Source organism: Chelonoidis abingdonii, chromosome 2 (assembly GCF_003597395.2).
Source record: "Chelonoidis abingdonii isolate Lonesome George chromosome 2, CheloAbing_2.0, whole genome shotgun sequence".
In the NCBI taxonomy this organism is placed as follows: Eukaryota; Metazoa; Chordata; order Testudines; family Testudinidae; genus Chelonoidis; species Chelonoidis abingdonii.
Genome location: NC_133770.1, coordinates 95,403,580 through 95,421,646, shown reverse-complemented (window position 1 = coordinate 95,421,646; position 18,067 = coordinate 95,403,580). Strand labels below are relative to the sequence as shown.

Here is an 18,067-nt window from a genome sequence, read left to right as displayed (position 1 = left end):
TTTCTCCTATTGGCCATAGAGAGACAGAAATGACTTTGTCAATATGGAATGACAGGATTGTGGACATGAGTAAGGCCTTGATTCAGTAAAGTATTTAAACACAAGCTTAGTTTTTAAGCACTTGCTTAAAGTTATGCACGTGCTTAAGTACTTTTCAGAACAGGGATATTTTCCTGATTTAAAGTCTTAGTGAAGTCTCCACTGCAGAATGCCACAGGATGAGTCTGCTGGTTTCCCTCCCACTGGGGCAGAGGTCTGCTGTTTACCAGTTGGATGAAATGCTACTGAAATTCACAGCTGCACCATATGTTGTAAAAGGTGCTGTTGGCATAGTCCCATTTTTCATATGCTTGTCACTTATAAGGTTATCAAGACGTGGGCTATTCATTTTTATTAAATTGTGAGAATGATTCACTTCTCAATTTACAGGGAAAGTTAGAAGCAGTTTGGCTGTTCACAAACAAGGATGGCTGGTTTACTGGAGATGACTGTGTGGCCAAAGCAGTTAAATCTAGATTCAAATCCAGATTCAAATTTACCCAAAAGTTCAGAAGTATTTTAATCTGGGGTTTTGAATCAGATCCTTCACTATTATATAAAATACCAGTGGAAGCATGTTTATAGTGTTGGTCAGTTGCTGGCACTGTTTTGTGCAGGTGGAGGAAAGGAGGTCCATGGAAAGATTTTTATTCAGTAAATAGAACCCAAAAGAAAGGGCATGGAGATTGTGTGCTACATCTCTAAAAAAAACAAATTCACTCTAGAGATCTGTAATTTTAATGGTGTTATCCTATTTCTCTTTCTCTCACTGTGTTTGATCATGTAGGTGGATCTTCAAAAAATCTTCTGGAGTTAATGAAAAGGTAAGCACTAAATGGGATTTGTACTCTGGGTGCAGGTACAGTAGTTTAATTAGAATTCCAACTTCCAAAAACCAAACCAAACCAAAAATATACTGGCTGAGATAGATTCCAAATCTAAACCATAGATTTAATGACCTACCATTATCTGGAAAGCTGCCTATTTCTTCTGCATCATGAAAAATAAGTAATTGAAATAAAAACATTTTTGATTGAATTGGCTCGTACTTAGTGTCTGAATGAAAGCTGGAAGTCAATGGGAGTCTTTCCAATGACTTCAAAGAGGTCTGGATCAGGCCCATACACTAGGTTTACACTCATGTAACTCCATTGACTTCAATTGAGTTACTCTTGATTTACATCAGCATAAATTAATTATTAAACCAGCCCTTTGCCTTATTCTGTGAATGTAATTTCTGAAGTTTAGACTGATAAAGCTGAGTGGCTGAGGATGAACAAGCAACAACCCCAAGTCTGAGCTGAATTTAGATGAGTTCTAGGTTTGATTTGAGTTGCCACACTCAGAGTTAATAGATGGAGGTACACTGTGGCTCCCACGTCCCAGATCAATCAAAACTGATCCGTAGGATTTTCCTGTAATAGATCCTCACTCTGTGCTCTTGTGTCTGTAATGCACAACTGGAGGAAGTGCTGAGTCACTGGAGAAACAAGTGTTTCTGAGTGTTGGGCCACTTCACCAGCAAGAGAGACACGTCTGTCTCCTTGAGCATCCCCAGCCACCAGTGACTCAATTCCTTTCCCTCCATGAATGCGCTTAGCAGTTCCTCTTGGCTGTGGCTACTTGTCAGCACTCCTGTGTGCCTGGCAGCTGCTTTCAAATGTAGCTTTGTCTTCTCATTGCTAATTGTAAATATTTTTTCACCTTTCTCCTTTTCTTTGGCAACTTGTTTTTAAAGAGGAAAAAGTTTGACTGTAGTAAGCGAGGCTTAACCCATGCTGTGAAGTTTTGATGTATCACTTATTTCTGTGACAATCTTTCAATAGGTGCAATGCTGGTTTCTCTGCACCTAGCCTACTCTGCTGTGGGCTGGCCCATCGCCACCCCTTTCAGGAAGGCAGAAACCTAGCACACAGCAGTGGCTCTAATTCCTAGCCACATGTGTCTGGCCTCTACGCAGTGAGCACAAAGTAGGAAAGCCCCTTGTTCCCCATATTTCTGCATCCAGGCAAGGCCAGCCCAGTTTAGCTTTTGCTGAATAGATGGGCCTTACACTGTACCCTGAAACTGAATGAACTGTGCCTGTGTTGGATCAACAGGAAGAGAAAGTCCCAGAGTTGAGGGCCTTAAGCAACCACATTCTGCTTTCAGCTCCCAGCTGCTTCAAATATAGAGGTGATGAGCAAGAGCATTCCAGCTGATCTCGGCTATCAGTGCAGTACGTAGGAAGATAAGCAGTGTCTTCTTGAACTAGGTCTTAAACCATATACTTTATAGATTAATGAAAACAGAACAAGAGACTTTTGAACTGATCTTCTAATACAATGGGACATTCGTGGAAAAATGTGAATTCATGAAATGCCAAGGTTTCAGGTCCTGGGCGTTGGCTAAATGCACCAATGGAGACATGCATGTTCAGTCTGAAATGACCCTTTGCTAATTAGTCACTGGAATCTGATCCTCTCTGAATTTGGGGGTGAGGTGGTTTCCAATTCAAATGTCTGGATCTGAACTTACCTCTATGGATTTCCAGGTCAGCTCCAAAGCCAGAAGGGGCCTATTTTCCAGCTCCACTTAAATTTGTGTAAGATTCTCTTCCACCCTGAATGTTGGAAATTTTTTGATAATCATGAAATTAACTGATTTAATGAGATTTCCTCCATCTTGGGTGATAGTCTTGAGAGTTTAGCTCTCAAGAGGTCAGCAATGTTGCTGTATGGTGACTGGATGTTCCAATTTCATAAGGACAGTCCCGATTTTGGGTTTTTTTTCTTATATAGGCTTCTATTATCCCCCCACCCGCATCATGATTTTTCACATTTGCTGTCTGGTCACCCTACGTTGCTGCCAAAACCATACCCTGATTTGACCTTGAACCCAAAGCCTTAGTGTAAACATAATCGTGAGTGAGACATGTCCCCCTTGTCCAATTTCTAATTAAAATGCTTTGGTCATGGTTTTACCTGAAAGGAACGTGTTTGATTTAGATTCTGATTGATGCAAAGAAGATGGAATAACAGCTTGTAAAGAAGTGAAAATAAATATATCAGGGGAAAGGGGAATTATGAAAAATGAAATTACCAAAATATAAGACTATAATAAAAACAGATTTAGAATGATTCTAACATAGCCTAAATCTAAAAGAAATACTTCATAATATGCGTATGCTCTCACAAGCAGTGTATGTAATTCAAATTACTATATGAGAATGGTCTTCAACATTAATATTTCTACTTATTTATTTTTTATATTTTTTAGCTTGGCTAGGAATCAGCTGTTGGACAATCCAGCCATAGTTATCTATGCTTCAATTGGGAATGATGTCTGCAATGGGTAAGGCATCAAGAAACTAAAATACCATTTATATTACCATATATATGGCTTGGAGGTCTTTTCACTAGCTAGACATTTCAATCTTCTTATTTTATTCAATTAAAATGTGCTTTTGTTGTTAGCAGTGCTCTTTTTTATCTGTGCAGAAAAATATTAGTCACAGTTACAGGGCTAGCTGCTACTGTGCTCCCTTTTGCATCTCTCAGAGTGGATCACCTCACAGATAGGCCTCTTGCCCTTACATGTGTCTAGGTGAAATCACGAGATTCTTCCACTCTTAACCCAGACCTGGGGACACTATGCTGTGTCGTTCAATCATTAGCACTCTTCAGCTCCAACTGGACACTTGTGTTTCTTCCTTTCAGGAGCCTCTGAACAGCATTCTTAAAACAAAGTGTTATTTAGCAGTAGGAACAAAGCATGAATGAAAATCAGATTTTAAAATAACAAGCAGTGTACAGGCATCTTACTTAAAGTCAGTACATGCTGTATTTTGAACGTATTACTCTGAAAAATCAGGTCCCAGGTATCTCAAATTCAGTGCTCAAATTACTGTATACTTTGGATCTTAATCTCTCTGTGCTTCAGTTCCACATATGTAAAATGAGGACAATAATATCTATTCATTTCACAGGGCTGTCGTGCAAATAAATTCATTAATGTCTGTGATGCACATGTAGTGTAGTGATGTGCACCATAAGGAAGCCATGAGGAAATCAATAGAGCAGGGTTTGTATAGTGTGCAATAAATAAGGCTACAGACCGCAGGCTGGACACTGAAAAAAAAAAATATTGAATAGCTGCTTATTAAGTCAACACTGCTCAACCTGTGCATTCAATAAGGCAAGAATCTGCTATATAACAGTAGAACCTAGTACTGAGCTATTAATAAGAAAATAAAGCCATTACATTACCCAGTGGCTCAGTAATATGTCTAAAGCCGTGGAACAGAAGCAGGCTATAATGAAGTTGACAGTAATAGACAAGACATGACAATGACAAATACATGCTACCTATACATGGTAATATGTAATCATAATATCATTACACAAATGAAATATCAGGGTTTATGCATCTTCATGCAACAGCTTAGACATCTATCTAATCATGGAAACGTACAAATGCTAGTATCTGTGATGCAGGAGATCAGACCATATGATCATACGGGTCCCTTCTGGCCTTTGAATCTATGAATTTCCTTTAGTCTTCAATATTTCTTTCTCTAATTCAGGTAACCCCTCTGCTTTCCTTTGTCTCTAACATAATTTTTTTATTATTTTACAAAATTATTTCTCCTCCCCAATGCAAAACTATTCTTTGCCTCCTCCATTTGTGTAGATTTTTTAAAATGCTATTTATTATTAATATTTTTTTAAAATATTTATCCCCCCTTTGTCACATGACAGTGGTACTTTTGTGTAGTGAAATATTCTGTGCTCTCTGTTTCCCACCAAAAAGATTACTGGGATCAAAAGCACAGGGTTATAAGAATACAGTCATTCTTGTTACTCTTTCTATGAAGGGAAGATGCTGCTGCCTTATGCAGAAATTCACTGCTCCCACAGATAGAACTGAGTGGAAAGGAAACCATGGATTGGTTTCAAGAAGATGTCTCTATATACAGGGAAACTTGTTTTGAGGCATCCACGGAGGTTCTCCTGAATGCAGAGCATCTACTGGATATGACTTTAAACAAAAGTCTAGACATATAAAAATGTCTTTTAAGGCAGCTTTAAATTGCAGTAATAAAGACCTTCCAGCCTAATCCTATATTTCTCTCTTCAAAAGAGATAAACGCTACTGTATACACTGCAGAAACAATCCTTAGCCATAGTATGACTAAAATGCCAATATTTCCTCCCATATGGGGAGCTGGGCAGTGAGTAATACAGGCATTTGTAGAAGAGAAAGATAACAAATTGGCAGCACATGCACTATTTTCCCCCTAGTACCCACATTGTAATGTCCAATCATGGGGTTAGAAAAATAAAGACAGATGGAGATTATCTCTCTCTGCCTGCTGAGGCGCAAAAGTGGGACACAATGAGGCTCAAAGACCCAAAATGAAAAAAAAAAAGAAGAGAAAATAAGTAGTACAAGAAGCTTAAAATGCTGTGGAATTATTAAATGTACTCATTCCGTTTTATATAATAAACCATTTCTACAACCTTTTTCACGATTCTGTATTTATGGTCTAAAGACATTACAACTGAAATGATAGCAAACTAGTGTGAAATGGAGGTAATCCACTGTCTAAAATGAAGGACAGCTCAGATGTATGATGGGAATAGATTAACATTTCATTATTACAGTGCTACCATTGCCGGCTCCACTACCTACTGTCCCCAGTTCTGAAAATGCTTTATGCTCATGAGCACTCCCATAAACTTCTATGGGACTAGTCATGTGTAAATGTATTCACTTATGTAAGTGTTTGCAGGACTGTGGCATCTCAGGACCAAGGATGAAATTTACCCCTGTATACAGGGCCAACCCAAGACCTGTGAGCTGTTGACGTCCCACTGAGATCTGTTTCGAGTATTTAAGTGGTACATAGGCCTTGATCTGGCCTTCTGCGGAAGGCCCAATCCAGTAGTACTCTGATGAATAAGGGCTAAAGGACCACAACCCCAGCAAGGAATTCCTTCTTGTCAGTTATCAGACAAAAACATGTTAGTATGCAAACTTTTAAACAGGGTGTGTGGGTGTGTTAGTGTTAAGATAACAATGAGAAATCTGTGCATAGCTCTGAGGGTAATATATGGCCTTAATAATGTAAGAGCCCTTTAGAACAGATTGACACGAAGTAGCATTTTATCAAACATCCACACATTAACGTTTGGATGGTCTGAATTGATACAATGCACTGTGACAGAAATCAGTTTCTGAATATCTTAGTGTTACGGATTGCCATGATATGAAGCTATTGCAGAGTACTGTGTCCAAGAACTGTGATGATGTCCTTTGACGATGTGTTGACAGTGCACCCATACTTAGTGTTCTCTGACAAGCCTTGAAGCAACTGTTGCAAAGACTAAAATGGAAATGCCTGTCAGACATCTTTTTGGTTTGTTTTTGTTTCAAACATGACCATGGAAAGGAAATTACAAAAAGATACATTAAAATAGCAGCCGCCTAATATAAATGGACAAAGGTAGGAAAACTTGGAGTTAAGAATGTCACTTTATCTTCAGTTCAACCCACTGTGTTTGCATATTGCACAGGCCTTAGATCAGAATGGTGGTTTTGAACTGTAAGTGCTGCAATACCTGTGGGCTAAACAAGGTGACTTAAGGGCAGACCAGCAAATCTGATTGCTAAATGTCACTACTTATGTCACTTTAGTAGGTTCAAGCCTGAATGTTGTTTTTGATTTCCAGCTCACTGGATTTTTAAACACTTTAGAAACATATACCTAACAAAGATTAAGTGCCGACCAAGGAATCTTGTCTAATAATCAATTTGTGTACAAAATACAGCACATGACATTATCCTAAATCCTTGCTTAAGCATATAGTTCTGTCCCGCAGGATTCCTTCCCTCCCCACGAACACACATTTCTAGTACTCCAAAACTAAAACTAGAGCCTTTTCAAAGACTCCACCTATGCAACATTCAGCTGTAAAAGAAATTGCACCTGTTTTCCACAGTTTGTTGTTCTTTGCAAGCATTAAGATTAGCTTTGCACTACCCTCTTGAGGTAGGAAAGTAGTATTGTCCTTACTTTACAGATGAAGAAACTGAGGCATGGAGATTTAGGGTACGTCTACGCAGCAAAGAAAAACCCACATCTGGCCCCTGCTAGCTGACTTGGGCTTGTGGGGGTCTGGCTGCAAGGCTGTTACATTGCTGTGTAGACTTCTGTGCCCAGGGACCCTCCCACCTAGCTGGGTCCTAGAACCAGCGCTCCAGCCCAAGCCTGGAAATCTACATCAGAATGAAACAGCCCCACAGCCCAAGCCGCATGAGCCTGAGTCAGCTGGCACAGGCCAGCCATAGGTTTTTCTTTGCTATATAGGCATACCCTTAGTGACTTGCCTAAGAAGTAAGTCTGGATGGAATCCAGGTCTCCTGACTGCTAATAGTGTAACCTGCCCCCAAGCCCACAAGTTGAAAAAAGAGTACAGGAGTAATCATAATAACAGATATAGCAATACACAATGTGAGTTAGATCCCCGGGTGCTGTTAATTCATTTTTTAATTGAAAGCACTTAACTTTTTTGTATCGACTAGTCCAAATCCTCAATTTAAATCTGTATAGTTCCACTGACTTCAGTGAAGCCACACCAGTTAACATCATTTAAGAACCTGACACAATATTTTTAACACTAAGGCTAAATTATAAATAGTTCTCTGCAGGTATTCAATTTTCAAGCTGTGTTTTGTTGTGATTGGTCAAACAAGTCTCATGAGATTGTGTCTGCTTCATGGCTTGAGCACTTCCAATATGAATACTCAGGTACACAAAGCTCAAATTTGCTTTCCATGAATTCTTGTGCAGGTGACTTTAGAATCACTTTCTGCAGACACTGATTGCATGAACGTTTGTGGAGAGCAAAAGCAAAAAGGGCACACGCATGGCTGAAGTACATTCGTTTTAAACTGAGAGTGAATATGAGTGGGAACTGTTTTACAGCATTTAGTCACCACTAATAGAAAGCAATAGTATTAGACTCTCATGAATGACTTTAAGACAATTTAACTCCAAATTGAGGGCAGCAGTGTAAACCTAAACTCATTCTTACCATACCAGGGCATGGCCCATTTAGTATGATTTCCCAGTAGTTTGCATTCAATAAGATTTTGTTCCATACTGTGCATGGCAGCATACACACATACACATTCTGAATTTTAACCACAGAATCTTAAATGTCCATTTTGAATGGACTTTTGAGAGCCAAATTGTAAACACAATACTTCGTTTTTTACACTAAAAATAGGTGTATATGGTAATGTCCTCTACCCAGCATCCACTTCAGATAGCCAGACCGAGTACTGGGATGCTGAGGAGGGACTCAATGAGGCCACTCGATGGCATCTGTTTCAGCCCCATGGATACTTAAACATAAACATACTATGGGGTGGGGAGATAGAGCTGAAGTGTCCATGCAGGAGGCTCCTTCTACAGATTGTCTATGACCTGTCCCCTGTGCACTTCCACGCAGGGAGCCCCACAGAGCTGGGCACCAAGCCCTGTGGCAGGTGCATGGGTAGCCCTCTCTTGCACCGCAGAACACCACCAATTGCACCATCTGGGGACATCTTAGCCACAGAGATGAGGACTGGATTTGCTCTGCAGAGCCATGTTCTTAAAACTGGCCTGTTATCTCTAGAGTCAGTGTAGCGTAAGTAACAGGACTGTGTACAGTAAGTGTGTGTGTGTATATCAGAAAGTTTTCTATATAACAAAACAGCTGTTTGAATAATATAAAAAAGAGGGCTATTCTCCAGGCAGCCCATTTTTTAATTCAAATTTATTTTGCCATCAGGGTTTTTTCTAAGCTGTTTACTGCTGAATGTAATAGGGGAAAGGTAAATCTGCTCTCACTAGCCACTGAGACTCCCGATCAATGAAAACCTAAGTCTTTGTTGCTGTGTCTCACTGACAATCCCAGTATTTTAACAATGTTCCTGTGCAATTATTCTGTGGAAGATGAAATGTCTGCTGCTCCTGCGTCTAATTTGCTACATCAGCAGTATTCCACTCTGCCTCGTAGCACTGGTAAAAGACATACAAGATTTGAAAGCCTCAGCTATAGATGATGTCTGTCTGTTATACCCAGACAACAATGTATTGAATGTGAGATTTACACGGTAGTTTGGAAAATATCTGCTGTTATCCAATGCAACTGTCATAACAGTATCTTAAATTTACACCACATCTTTCATCTTAAAGCTATTTATATACTCGAAAATCATTTCATCCACTTCTGGGGTCAAACAAAGCAGCTGTTTAACAAAATACAGCAAAACAGTGCAACAATTTAGAACAGTAAGTGAAGAATACTTTCTCCAAATGAAACTTCAGGGGTAAATTTGGCATAGTTGTGTGTAGAAACCCAAACTAGAATTTGACGAGTACATCACTGTACTTACTATCGCTGTTTTCTTGGAAAGTGACATGGAATCTTCAATGACCGCAATAGACAGGACCTTGGTTTTGTGTCTGAGCCAAAAAAATGTACCTTAAGGCAGAATATGTGTCCCTCTCACCATGTCTGAGTACTGGTTCAATACTGATTTAGAGGATAAAATGCCAGGCTGAATCACAAATACCATTTCCTACAGCACTTTGATGTTCCTTGATGTTCCCCAGGAAAATTATATTCCCACTAGCATCAAGGTACTGAATGATATGATATAGGTTCATGGATTTTAAGGTCAGAAGGGATCACTTACAATAACCTAGTCTGCCTTATAATCCTAATTCCCCTCTCACTGGGTACATAAAAATTAATTTGTTGAAATCAGTAGAGTTACCTCACAATAAAATGAGTGTAAGAGAGAAGAGAATCAGGCCTGGGGTCCTTTTATATAGGGAGGCCACTCTCTGTGCTTATTAGAAAGCCTGCACTTGCTTGTTTTTTGTTTTGTTGAGGTTTTTTTACATGACTTGTGACTGTGGAAATAAGTGATACCAAACCAAAGCACATTGTTTTTCATTCCATTTTAATCAACTATTACAAAATGGAGAAGCACTGACTAATAACACTGCTGTTTCATGCTAAACACTGTCTTTTTTTGTGTGTGCACATTAATCAGTAAACTATCTGACTGTTTTTTCCTATTCTTTCATATGTAGGAGACCTGACACAGTGGCTCACATGACTACCCCCAACCAAATGCACTCCAATGTCATGCAGACGCTGCAGTATCTAAACTCTCAACTTCCTAAAGGCAGCCATGTGATTTTAACAGGCTTGGTAGATGGTCGCTTTCTGTGGGATCAATTACATAGCAGATACCATCCTCTTGGTAAGTATCTGACCTTGTCTTCAGTTTCCTAGGCTTGAATCTTGAACTCTACTGATGTACATGACAAGATGGTTTTAGGAATGGTGAGCCCCTGAACTCAGTGGCATTACACCAGGGTTGGATTTGTCCTGGTTTGTCCAAAACTGCTCTCTGACTGGTCGATCATTGTTTTGGGGCAGTTGTTCCTGGAGCTAAACAGAGTCATTTACGTGAACATCTGTCTGCTCCCAAATTTTAGTTGTTTAGATAAAATTGGACTCAGATTTGAACAAGCCCATGTCTAGGTTTTGCAAAACAAACCCCAACTGATGAAATTTTGCAAAAACAAAGTCATGCCCAATAGCACCCAGTGAAAGTGGAGTTGTGCAACCCCAAAGTTCACAACATTAACAAGAATGTGCTTGGACTTTTTATTTAAACATGGAATTGTAATAAGGCACTTTGGGACAGTTCTCTCATTTCAGAACACACGTGAGGCTTCACCCATGACCACAGGAAGCTCTTTGGGGCCTGTATTTTTGTTCTGTGTTGGTACAGTGCCTAGCACAGTAGGGAACTGGGCCATGCCTGGGGCTCCTACACACTATGGTAGTATTACTAAAACTGCTACTGCTAATAATAAATGCGTGCCCTGTTTATTGGCTTAATACTATGCCAAGCAAAGAAGGGGGGGCATTGCCATGAAGGGCTGCACATGTATGGGCTGGTGGGCAACTCCCTGGAATTCACAATTCTTTGTATGTGCAGATGAGTTATGTTGCTTGGGATGTGCTTTTTGCGGTTCACCCAAGAATACCCCCAAATACACACCTACCCAAAGTTAATAAGAAATGTAAAGGTTTTGTACAAAGAGAGAGAGTGAGACTGCAAAACTGTTTAGCATACTCTCCTCCGATGCCTGTGTAAGGAACTGTGTATGCACACAATCAGTCATCCAGGGATCAGATCTGGGACTATTTGCACCACAGGCTTAAGGCACACATGCCACCCCTGTCACTAGACCTAAAGAAATAATTGCCTTAGCTCTGAGTATAAGTGGAAGGCTGTTGTAGTCGCTGGGTCCAGTCAGTAGCAGAAGAATTGATCATACTACTAAACCAGTGTAATATACCTGCAACTGATTTTGACAATCTATGGGTATTAGAGCTCTTCAAAGCATCTATGATTTATCTCTCTACTGGCTTAACATTGCATTCGACGAAGTGAGTATTCACCCATGAAAGCACATGCTCTAATACGTCTGTTAGTCTATAAGGTGGCACAGGACTCTCTGCTGTTTTTACAGATCCAGACTGACACGGCTATCCCTCTGATACTCTCTCTTCTGGGTTCATCCTGTTAACTATTGGCAATGTCATTACAGCCTGAGAAGGTTGCCCTGTATAGCATGTCCTACTCTAACCTTAAAAAGAACATTTTTTCCTACCCCACCACAGAGTGAATAATCTCCTTTTCTATTCCACTTTGCCAGTATCCTAATATGATTTCTTAAAGGGGAGACTTTAAAAAAAAAATTAATGCTCTCCCTTTAAGACAGAGGTGCCTGTAACATTTATCTTTTTTACTAACGTGAATGTGTTGCTTTGCCAAATGCATATTGATCCCAAAGGTGTTTCCTTGTAGCAGAGAGCTGATTGTCAGGTGTCAGGTTTAGCATTTTGGTATCAGTTTAATTAGTGAGTGACTACCAGAGAAGTAAGCAGCCAAAAAAAGCCTACAGTTCACAGAGCAAGCAGCCCCATTGTGTGACATGATGAATGTCAGAGGAAGTCTGCCTGGTGTTTAAGTTAGTGTTTGAATTCACTCACCCACGCAGACGTTTACATTTCCTTCTGTGATAGGCAAATTATTTCTACCTTTTAAAGATAACCTTTCTACGGTAAACGTGAAAACAATGTGTGCCCAGTTGCCTTCAATCTTCCTTTTGGGTTTGAAATGGCTAAATTTGTTTGGAGAGCGAAAGAAGCGGTAATGAATAAAGCATCAGTCATTCACCCTGGAGATTTGAACAGGCTATTATATGACTAAGCTTGCATGGAGGTTGAATTGCCTATGGAAGGAGGGGGAGGTGTAGGTATGTGGGAGAATAAAAACAGTTCCTGAACAATGCGGTTGAGATAACTGGCACTACAGAAAGTTCATGCTGCTGCTGCTGTCACTGTACCTGGGGCAAAATCCTGGGTCTTGCAGGATATGAGTAACTCTCATAGACTTTAGTGGGAATTACTTGAATCCTGAGGTGGAAAATAAGCTTCTTATTCCCCTTATCAATGTTAAAGTAGTTCTACTGAGTGAGATTATTCATGCAAGTAAAGTGAGCAGGATCTGATGCCTGATCCACAAACTTTCAGTTCCTCTTAACCTACATGGTACAAAGATTTGGTAACCGGGTAGAGTAGTGGGTTTCAAACAAGAAACATTGGACTTAAAATATGAAAAGCTAAACACTTTCTTTTTTCAGGTCAGCTAAATAAAGATATCACATATGAACAAATGTATTCATTCCTAAGTTGTCTTCAGGTAAATTTTCCTCTTCAAGTTTTCCTCTTTAAATATCTTTTTTTCCTGTCTTATCTATCACTGAAACAGTATTTTGTTTGATCACACAGATCAGTCCCTGCAATGGGTGGATGTCTTCAAACGAAACCCTCCGGAACCTCACCTCAGAGGTATGTCTAAAGAAGGCAGTTTAATAATCTCTTTGGTCTTCCTCTTTTTAAAGGGGATGTTTTTGGATTGTGCTCCTGGTTTTCTTTGAAGATAGGGTCCCAACTGAAAGATGTCAGTATTTTTATTTTCATAGAGATGGAGGCAAGCCCAGAAAATGCATGTCTGAATTTCAGACACCTTTGATGTTCAGGGCTTTTCAAGTCTGGGATCTGAGATTAAATTATGGAATTCAGATTTGGATCCTAGTTCTGATTATGCCCCAGATTTATTCACATGAGACATGATTTACCATTGCACTATGACACAAATATACATATTGTAACCTCTTGTTCTTTAAGAAGAGAGCTTATTTAATAAAAAGAAAAAATGCCTGCTCGGAATCCATGTGAGTGAATGGGGCAAAGAGGACAAGTAATTGTGACTACAAAATCCAACAACATTTATTTCAGTGGGAGCAGGAGCAGGACCTAAAGGGCCAAAGTATAAGGACTTTACTCAGGCAAATCACACTGACTTAAGTGCCAATTTATCTGAGCAAGGAGTGCCTGAAAACTGGATTTAACTCAAAGTACCTTAATGGGCAGGGCTAGACAATGTTGCCTATGCAGGTTTCTCTATAAACTATCCTAGAAATCTGACCCTACAACTGGCAAATGAATCATCTGAGGGCCACAAAATGTTAGCCACTTTCTTTCTCTAAATGTACAAATACATTTGAGGTTCTCTCCCCTGCAGTCACGCAAAAAAAATCAGTGGCTTTTCCAGACTGGCAGCTGTGGGTGTATTTGTGATAATGTTTCTATTCAGTAGACAATAATTATGGCCCCAATTTTGCAAAGACTTACCCACATGCTTACCTTTATGTGCTGTGAGTAGTACCATTGACCATCAATGCATGTAGTTAAGAATACATAGAAGTCTTGGCAGAATCAGAGCCTATGCCTTTTTATAAGACATTACAAACTCTCAGTACATATCTCTTGTCCAGGAACTATTCATGTGTCTCCAGGTCAATATGCTGAGCTCTTGTCTAAAAATAACTTTGTACATTCTTACCTAAACTGTGCACATTAAATGATGAGATTCTGATCTTCATTATGGTGGTCAAAATCACACTGGAGATACATGAGTTAGTTGGAGTCCACTGAAGTCCATGGAGTTACTCTGGATTTACTCTGCAGTAAAGGAGATCAGAATCTGGCCAGGGATATGGCATGTAGATACTGCACCAGCAGCATGGGAATGGGCAATGTACAGGGAAGGAGAGAACTTTGCCTATATAAGGAATTTCAATTCTCTGCAAACTGTAGGAGGGATGGAAAGGGCCTCCAAAATGAGGGTTCTAAGCCATGGTGTCATGGTACAAATCCCCACTCTGAACCTTAGCGTCCAACAGATGGGGTACCAGCATGAATTCCTCTAAGCTTAATTACCAGCTTAGAACCTGTAGCTCTGCCACCAACCAGGAATTCCAGTGCCTGGTACACTCTGGTCCCCCCCAAAACCTTGCCCAGGGACCCCCCAAGACCCAGACCCTTTGGATTTAACACAAGGAAAGTAAACCCTTTCCCCCACCGTTGCCTCTCCCAGGCTTCCCCTCCCTGGGTTACCCTGGAAGATCACTTGATTCAACTCCTGAATCTTAACAGAGAGAAAGCAACCCTTTCTCCCTCCTTCTCTCCCCTCTCCCCAGACTCTCCCTGAGGAACAGTAATCCTAACACAGAGAGAAATTAGCCTTCTTCCCCTTCCCTTCCTTTCTTCCCCACCAATTCCTGGTTGAATGCAGACCCCATCCCCGGGTCTCACACCAAGAATAAAAAACAAACAACAGTTCTAAACATAGAAACTTTAATTAAAGGAGAACCGAGTACATTACTTGTAAATTTAAAATGGTAGGTTACAGGGTCTGTCAGCTTGACTGGGAATCCCTCACAGCCTACAATACACGTCTAATTAAAATCCTTTCCAGCAAAAAAATTTGAACTCCTCCCAGCCAAATACCCATGCATAAAGAAAACGAACATACCCTAACCGCATCCTAGTACTTACTTTTGAATCTAGACTGTATCCGAGATTGGAGAAACCTGCCACTCTGTCCTTCTGAAGCCCCAGATTGAACAACAACCAATTCTAACGCACACACAGAAACGCCCTTCCTCAAGATTGAAGTATCCGTCTCCTGATTGGTCCTCTGGTCAGGTGACAGACAGGTTTACTGAACTTGTTAACCCTTTACAGTCAAAAGAGCTATAAAGTACTTTTGTTCTATTAACTCCTACTGTTTATGACACATGGTCTACACTACAAAGTTAGGTCAACGTAAGGCAGCTTCTGTCGGCCTATGTCAATGGACACACTATTGCCTTGCTCCCGCCAATGTAAGTGCCCTACTACAGCGACATCATAACTCCACCTCCACGAGAGGCATAGGGCTTATGTCGATGTAATTAGGGCGACACAGTGTTACTTACATTGGCTCTTGGCTGTCATTCTTGTCAATTTCACAGCTCCAAAATTGACAAGAAAGCTCAGAGCTGGTGGTGGGCTCCACCTAGAGCCCAGCTGCCTCCCATCCCAGCTCCCCGCTTGGGAAGCTGAGAAGCCCGGATGGCTGCTCCCCCCACATTGGTTACAAAAGCTGAACCCAAGTGAAGTGGTGTCAATGGCAGTGAAAATCTCATTAATTCCTTGGTTTTTTTCCAGAGAGCTTTACAACTTTCCAATGTCCTGAAAGAAATAGCGAGATCTGAGATGTTTGCCAATTTTGATATTTTCTACATGGATTTTCCACTGGGGAAAAGTAAGTTGCATTGTGTACTATTTAACAAGCATTTAGATAAGAATGGGACAAATAATTTTAATATGCTTCTGATTTTTAGTGCTGTACAGTGAAAATAGCAGCACAGTCATTCAACCAACATGGACCTAGTGATAGGGCTGAGGGTCAAGTCAGGAGATTCTTCTTAGTTCCTCATCTCAGTTCTACTGTCTCTGTGTAATGTGTGTGTTGCAGGGGTATAAAATATGAGAGCGTTATGAAACTCTCAGAGGAACCTGAGAGGTCCCACACAGGGGAAATAGCATTCAGCCTGCAGCATTCTAAACAGCTAGAATTGCACTTAGAGTAAGCAGCACTTTTCATCCAAACATCTCGAAGTGATTTACATACAATAATAAATTAAGCCTTACAACACATCTGTGAGGTACAGCAGGCAAACAGAGGCTACTAACCATTAACTGGGTGATGAGAGAGCATTCTCTGTGAGGATCCCTCAGTTCAGGAGCAGACTTCTACCCCAGGTCTGAAGTATTCCAAGTCTATTGACCTGCAGGCCATGCTGCAGGACACATCTGTTTTTGCAGGCTGCCACAGAGAGGAATCAAATGTGTGGAGGAGAGGGAAGTTCGGTTTTTTACAAGTGATCAAATTTTGTTATGTATGGCATTTGCATCTCAGCCCTTGGATAGATGCCCATTTTTCATTTTTGTACATATCTAATAGTAATAACAGAGGTTCTTCAAGCTGAGTCTCTGCATATTTGTTTTAATAATGAAGAAACTAAGGCTTAGAGAAAGTAAGCATTTACCCAAGCTCCCAAAAGCTGTTGGAGGCCTGGACATAAATACAGGATGGAGGGAGGGAAGGAGGCATTCCTCTTCTGTTGGGATCAGGGAGAACTTGAGGGGAGCACCTAGGGTGACCAGACAACAAGTGTGAAAAATTGGGATGGGGTGGGGGTAATAGGAGCCTATATAATAAAGACCTAAAAATCGGGATTGACCCTTTAAAATCAGGACATCTGGTCACCCTGGGAGCACCAGACGGGCAAGAGGGGCAGCAGCAGTGACAGGCGTGTGTACAATTAGCTGCTTGTCCCCCTCAACTTTAAGGCCAAAATTCCTGCAGTGATTAGAGGTTCTGTAAGGCTGGCTAGGAAACTGAAGTTTTCCAGCTTTTCAATCCTCTGCCATCTCCACTGACTTTCCTTCTCAGTTTAATATTTCTTCTCTATTGTGGTTACATATTGTAGAAATAGCATTTCTGTTTTAAAAATATCCTGATGTAATGCTTTATTAAAAACCTACACAATCATTTTTAACAAAACAAAACAAAAAAAACCTCCATGGAGTTGGCTGCCGGGCCAGATGATTCTAATAAAAAAAAATTGCTGTTTATACTGTGGTACACCAGATTTTCTAGGTTGGAGTTTATCATTGTCTCTGTATGCCTGAGATTGCACAGATGGCCGTCATGAATTATAAAATATTATATTGCTTAACAGGCTTTTCATTGCATTCTCTGGGATGAACAACTCAACAAAATTGTCTTTTTCAACCAGCGTTCTTCTCCTACATAACACCGACTATACTCTCCAAAGTAAAGTGTTTTAACAAAAAGAACAGGAGTACTTGTGGCACCTTAGAGACTAACAAATTTATTTCAGCTTAAGCTTTTGTGAGCTACAGCCCACTTCATCGGATGCATAGAACGGAACACACAGACAGGAGATATTTATACATACAGAGAACATGAAAAGGTGGAAGTATGCATACCAACTGGAAGAGTCCAATCAATTGAGATGAACTATCATCAGCAGGAGAAAAAAAACCTTTGAAGTGATAATTGAGATGACCCACTGTCACTGTATCAGGCTTAGGAACGGGGGTTGGTTCCAGGGGAGGTAGTGCGACCAGTACCTCGTCAACACCCCTAGGTTCAGATGTTGCCAAATGGGAACCTTTGGATTGGTGCCCTTCGCCTGGTGGTACGCCCACGAGATCCAAAATGGCCACTACATTTGTCCCTGCCACTGCACAGGTTATGGCCCTGCCCACACATCAGACCTTCCACAGCCCAACCCCGCTCTGAGTATCTAGATCCCGTCTCTGAGTTCAAAGATGGGGACCACGGTGGCCAGGGTGGTGTGGGGAGCTGGGCTGGGGAGCAGTGGCATGAGGTTTGGAAGCAATGCCATGACCTGGAGTGGTACCATGAGTGGGACACGGACCAGTGCTGGGCGTGAGGATCAGTGTCGCGATCAAAAGTG

At 40.7% G+C, this 18,067-nt stretch overlaps 1 protein-coding gene across 3 annotated transcripts in view; it reads left to right on the top strand.

The window, feature by feature from the left end:
* The window catches only part of AOAH (acyloxyacyl hydrolase), a 117,210-nt gene that overhangs the window by 78,325 nt on the left and 20,818 nt on the right, over positions 1 to 18,067 (top strand). For all 3 annotated transcript variants that reach the window (XM_032785444.2, XM_032785440.2, XM_032785442.2), the window contains exons 15-20: positions 827 to 863; positions 3,298 to 3,372; positions 10,175 to 10,347; positions 12,809 to 12,867; positions 12,957 to 13,016; positions 15,723 to 15,819. In XM_032785444.2, coding sequence (XP_032641335.1) covers positions 827 to 863; positions 3,298 to 3,372; positions 10,175 to 10,347; positions 12,809 to 12,867; positions 12,957 to 13,016; positions 15,723 to 15,819 — 501 coding nt within the window. The remainder of the gene's footprint in view (positions 1 to 826; positions 864 to 3,297; positions 3,373 to 10,174; positions 10,348 to 12,808; positions 12,868 to 12,956; positions 13,017 to 15,722; positions 15,820 to 18,067) is intronic.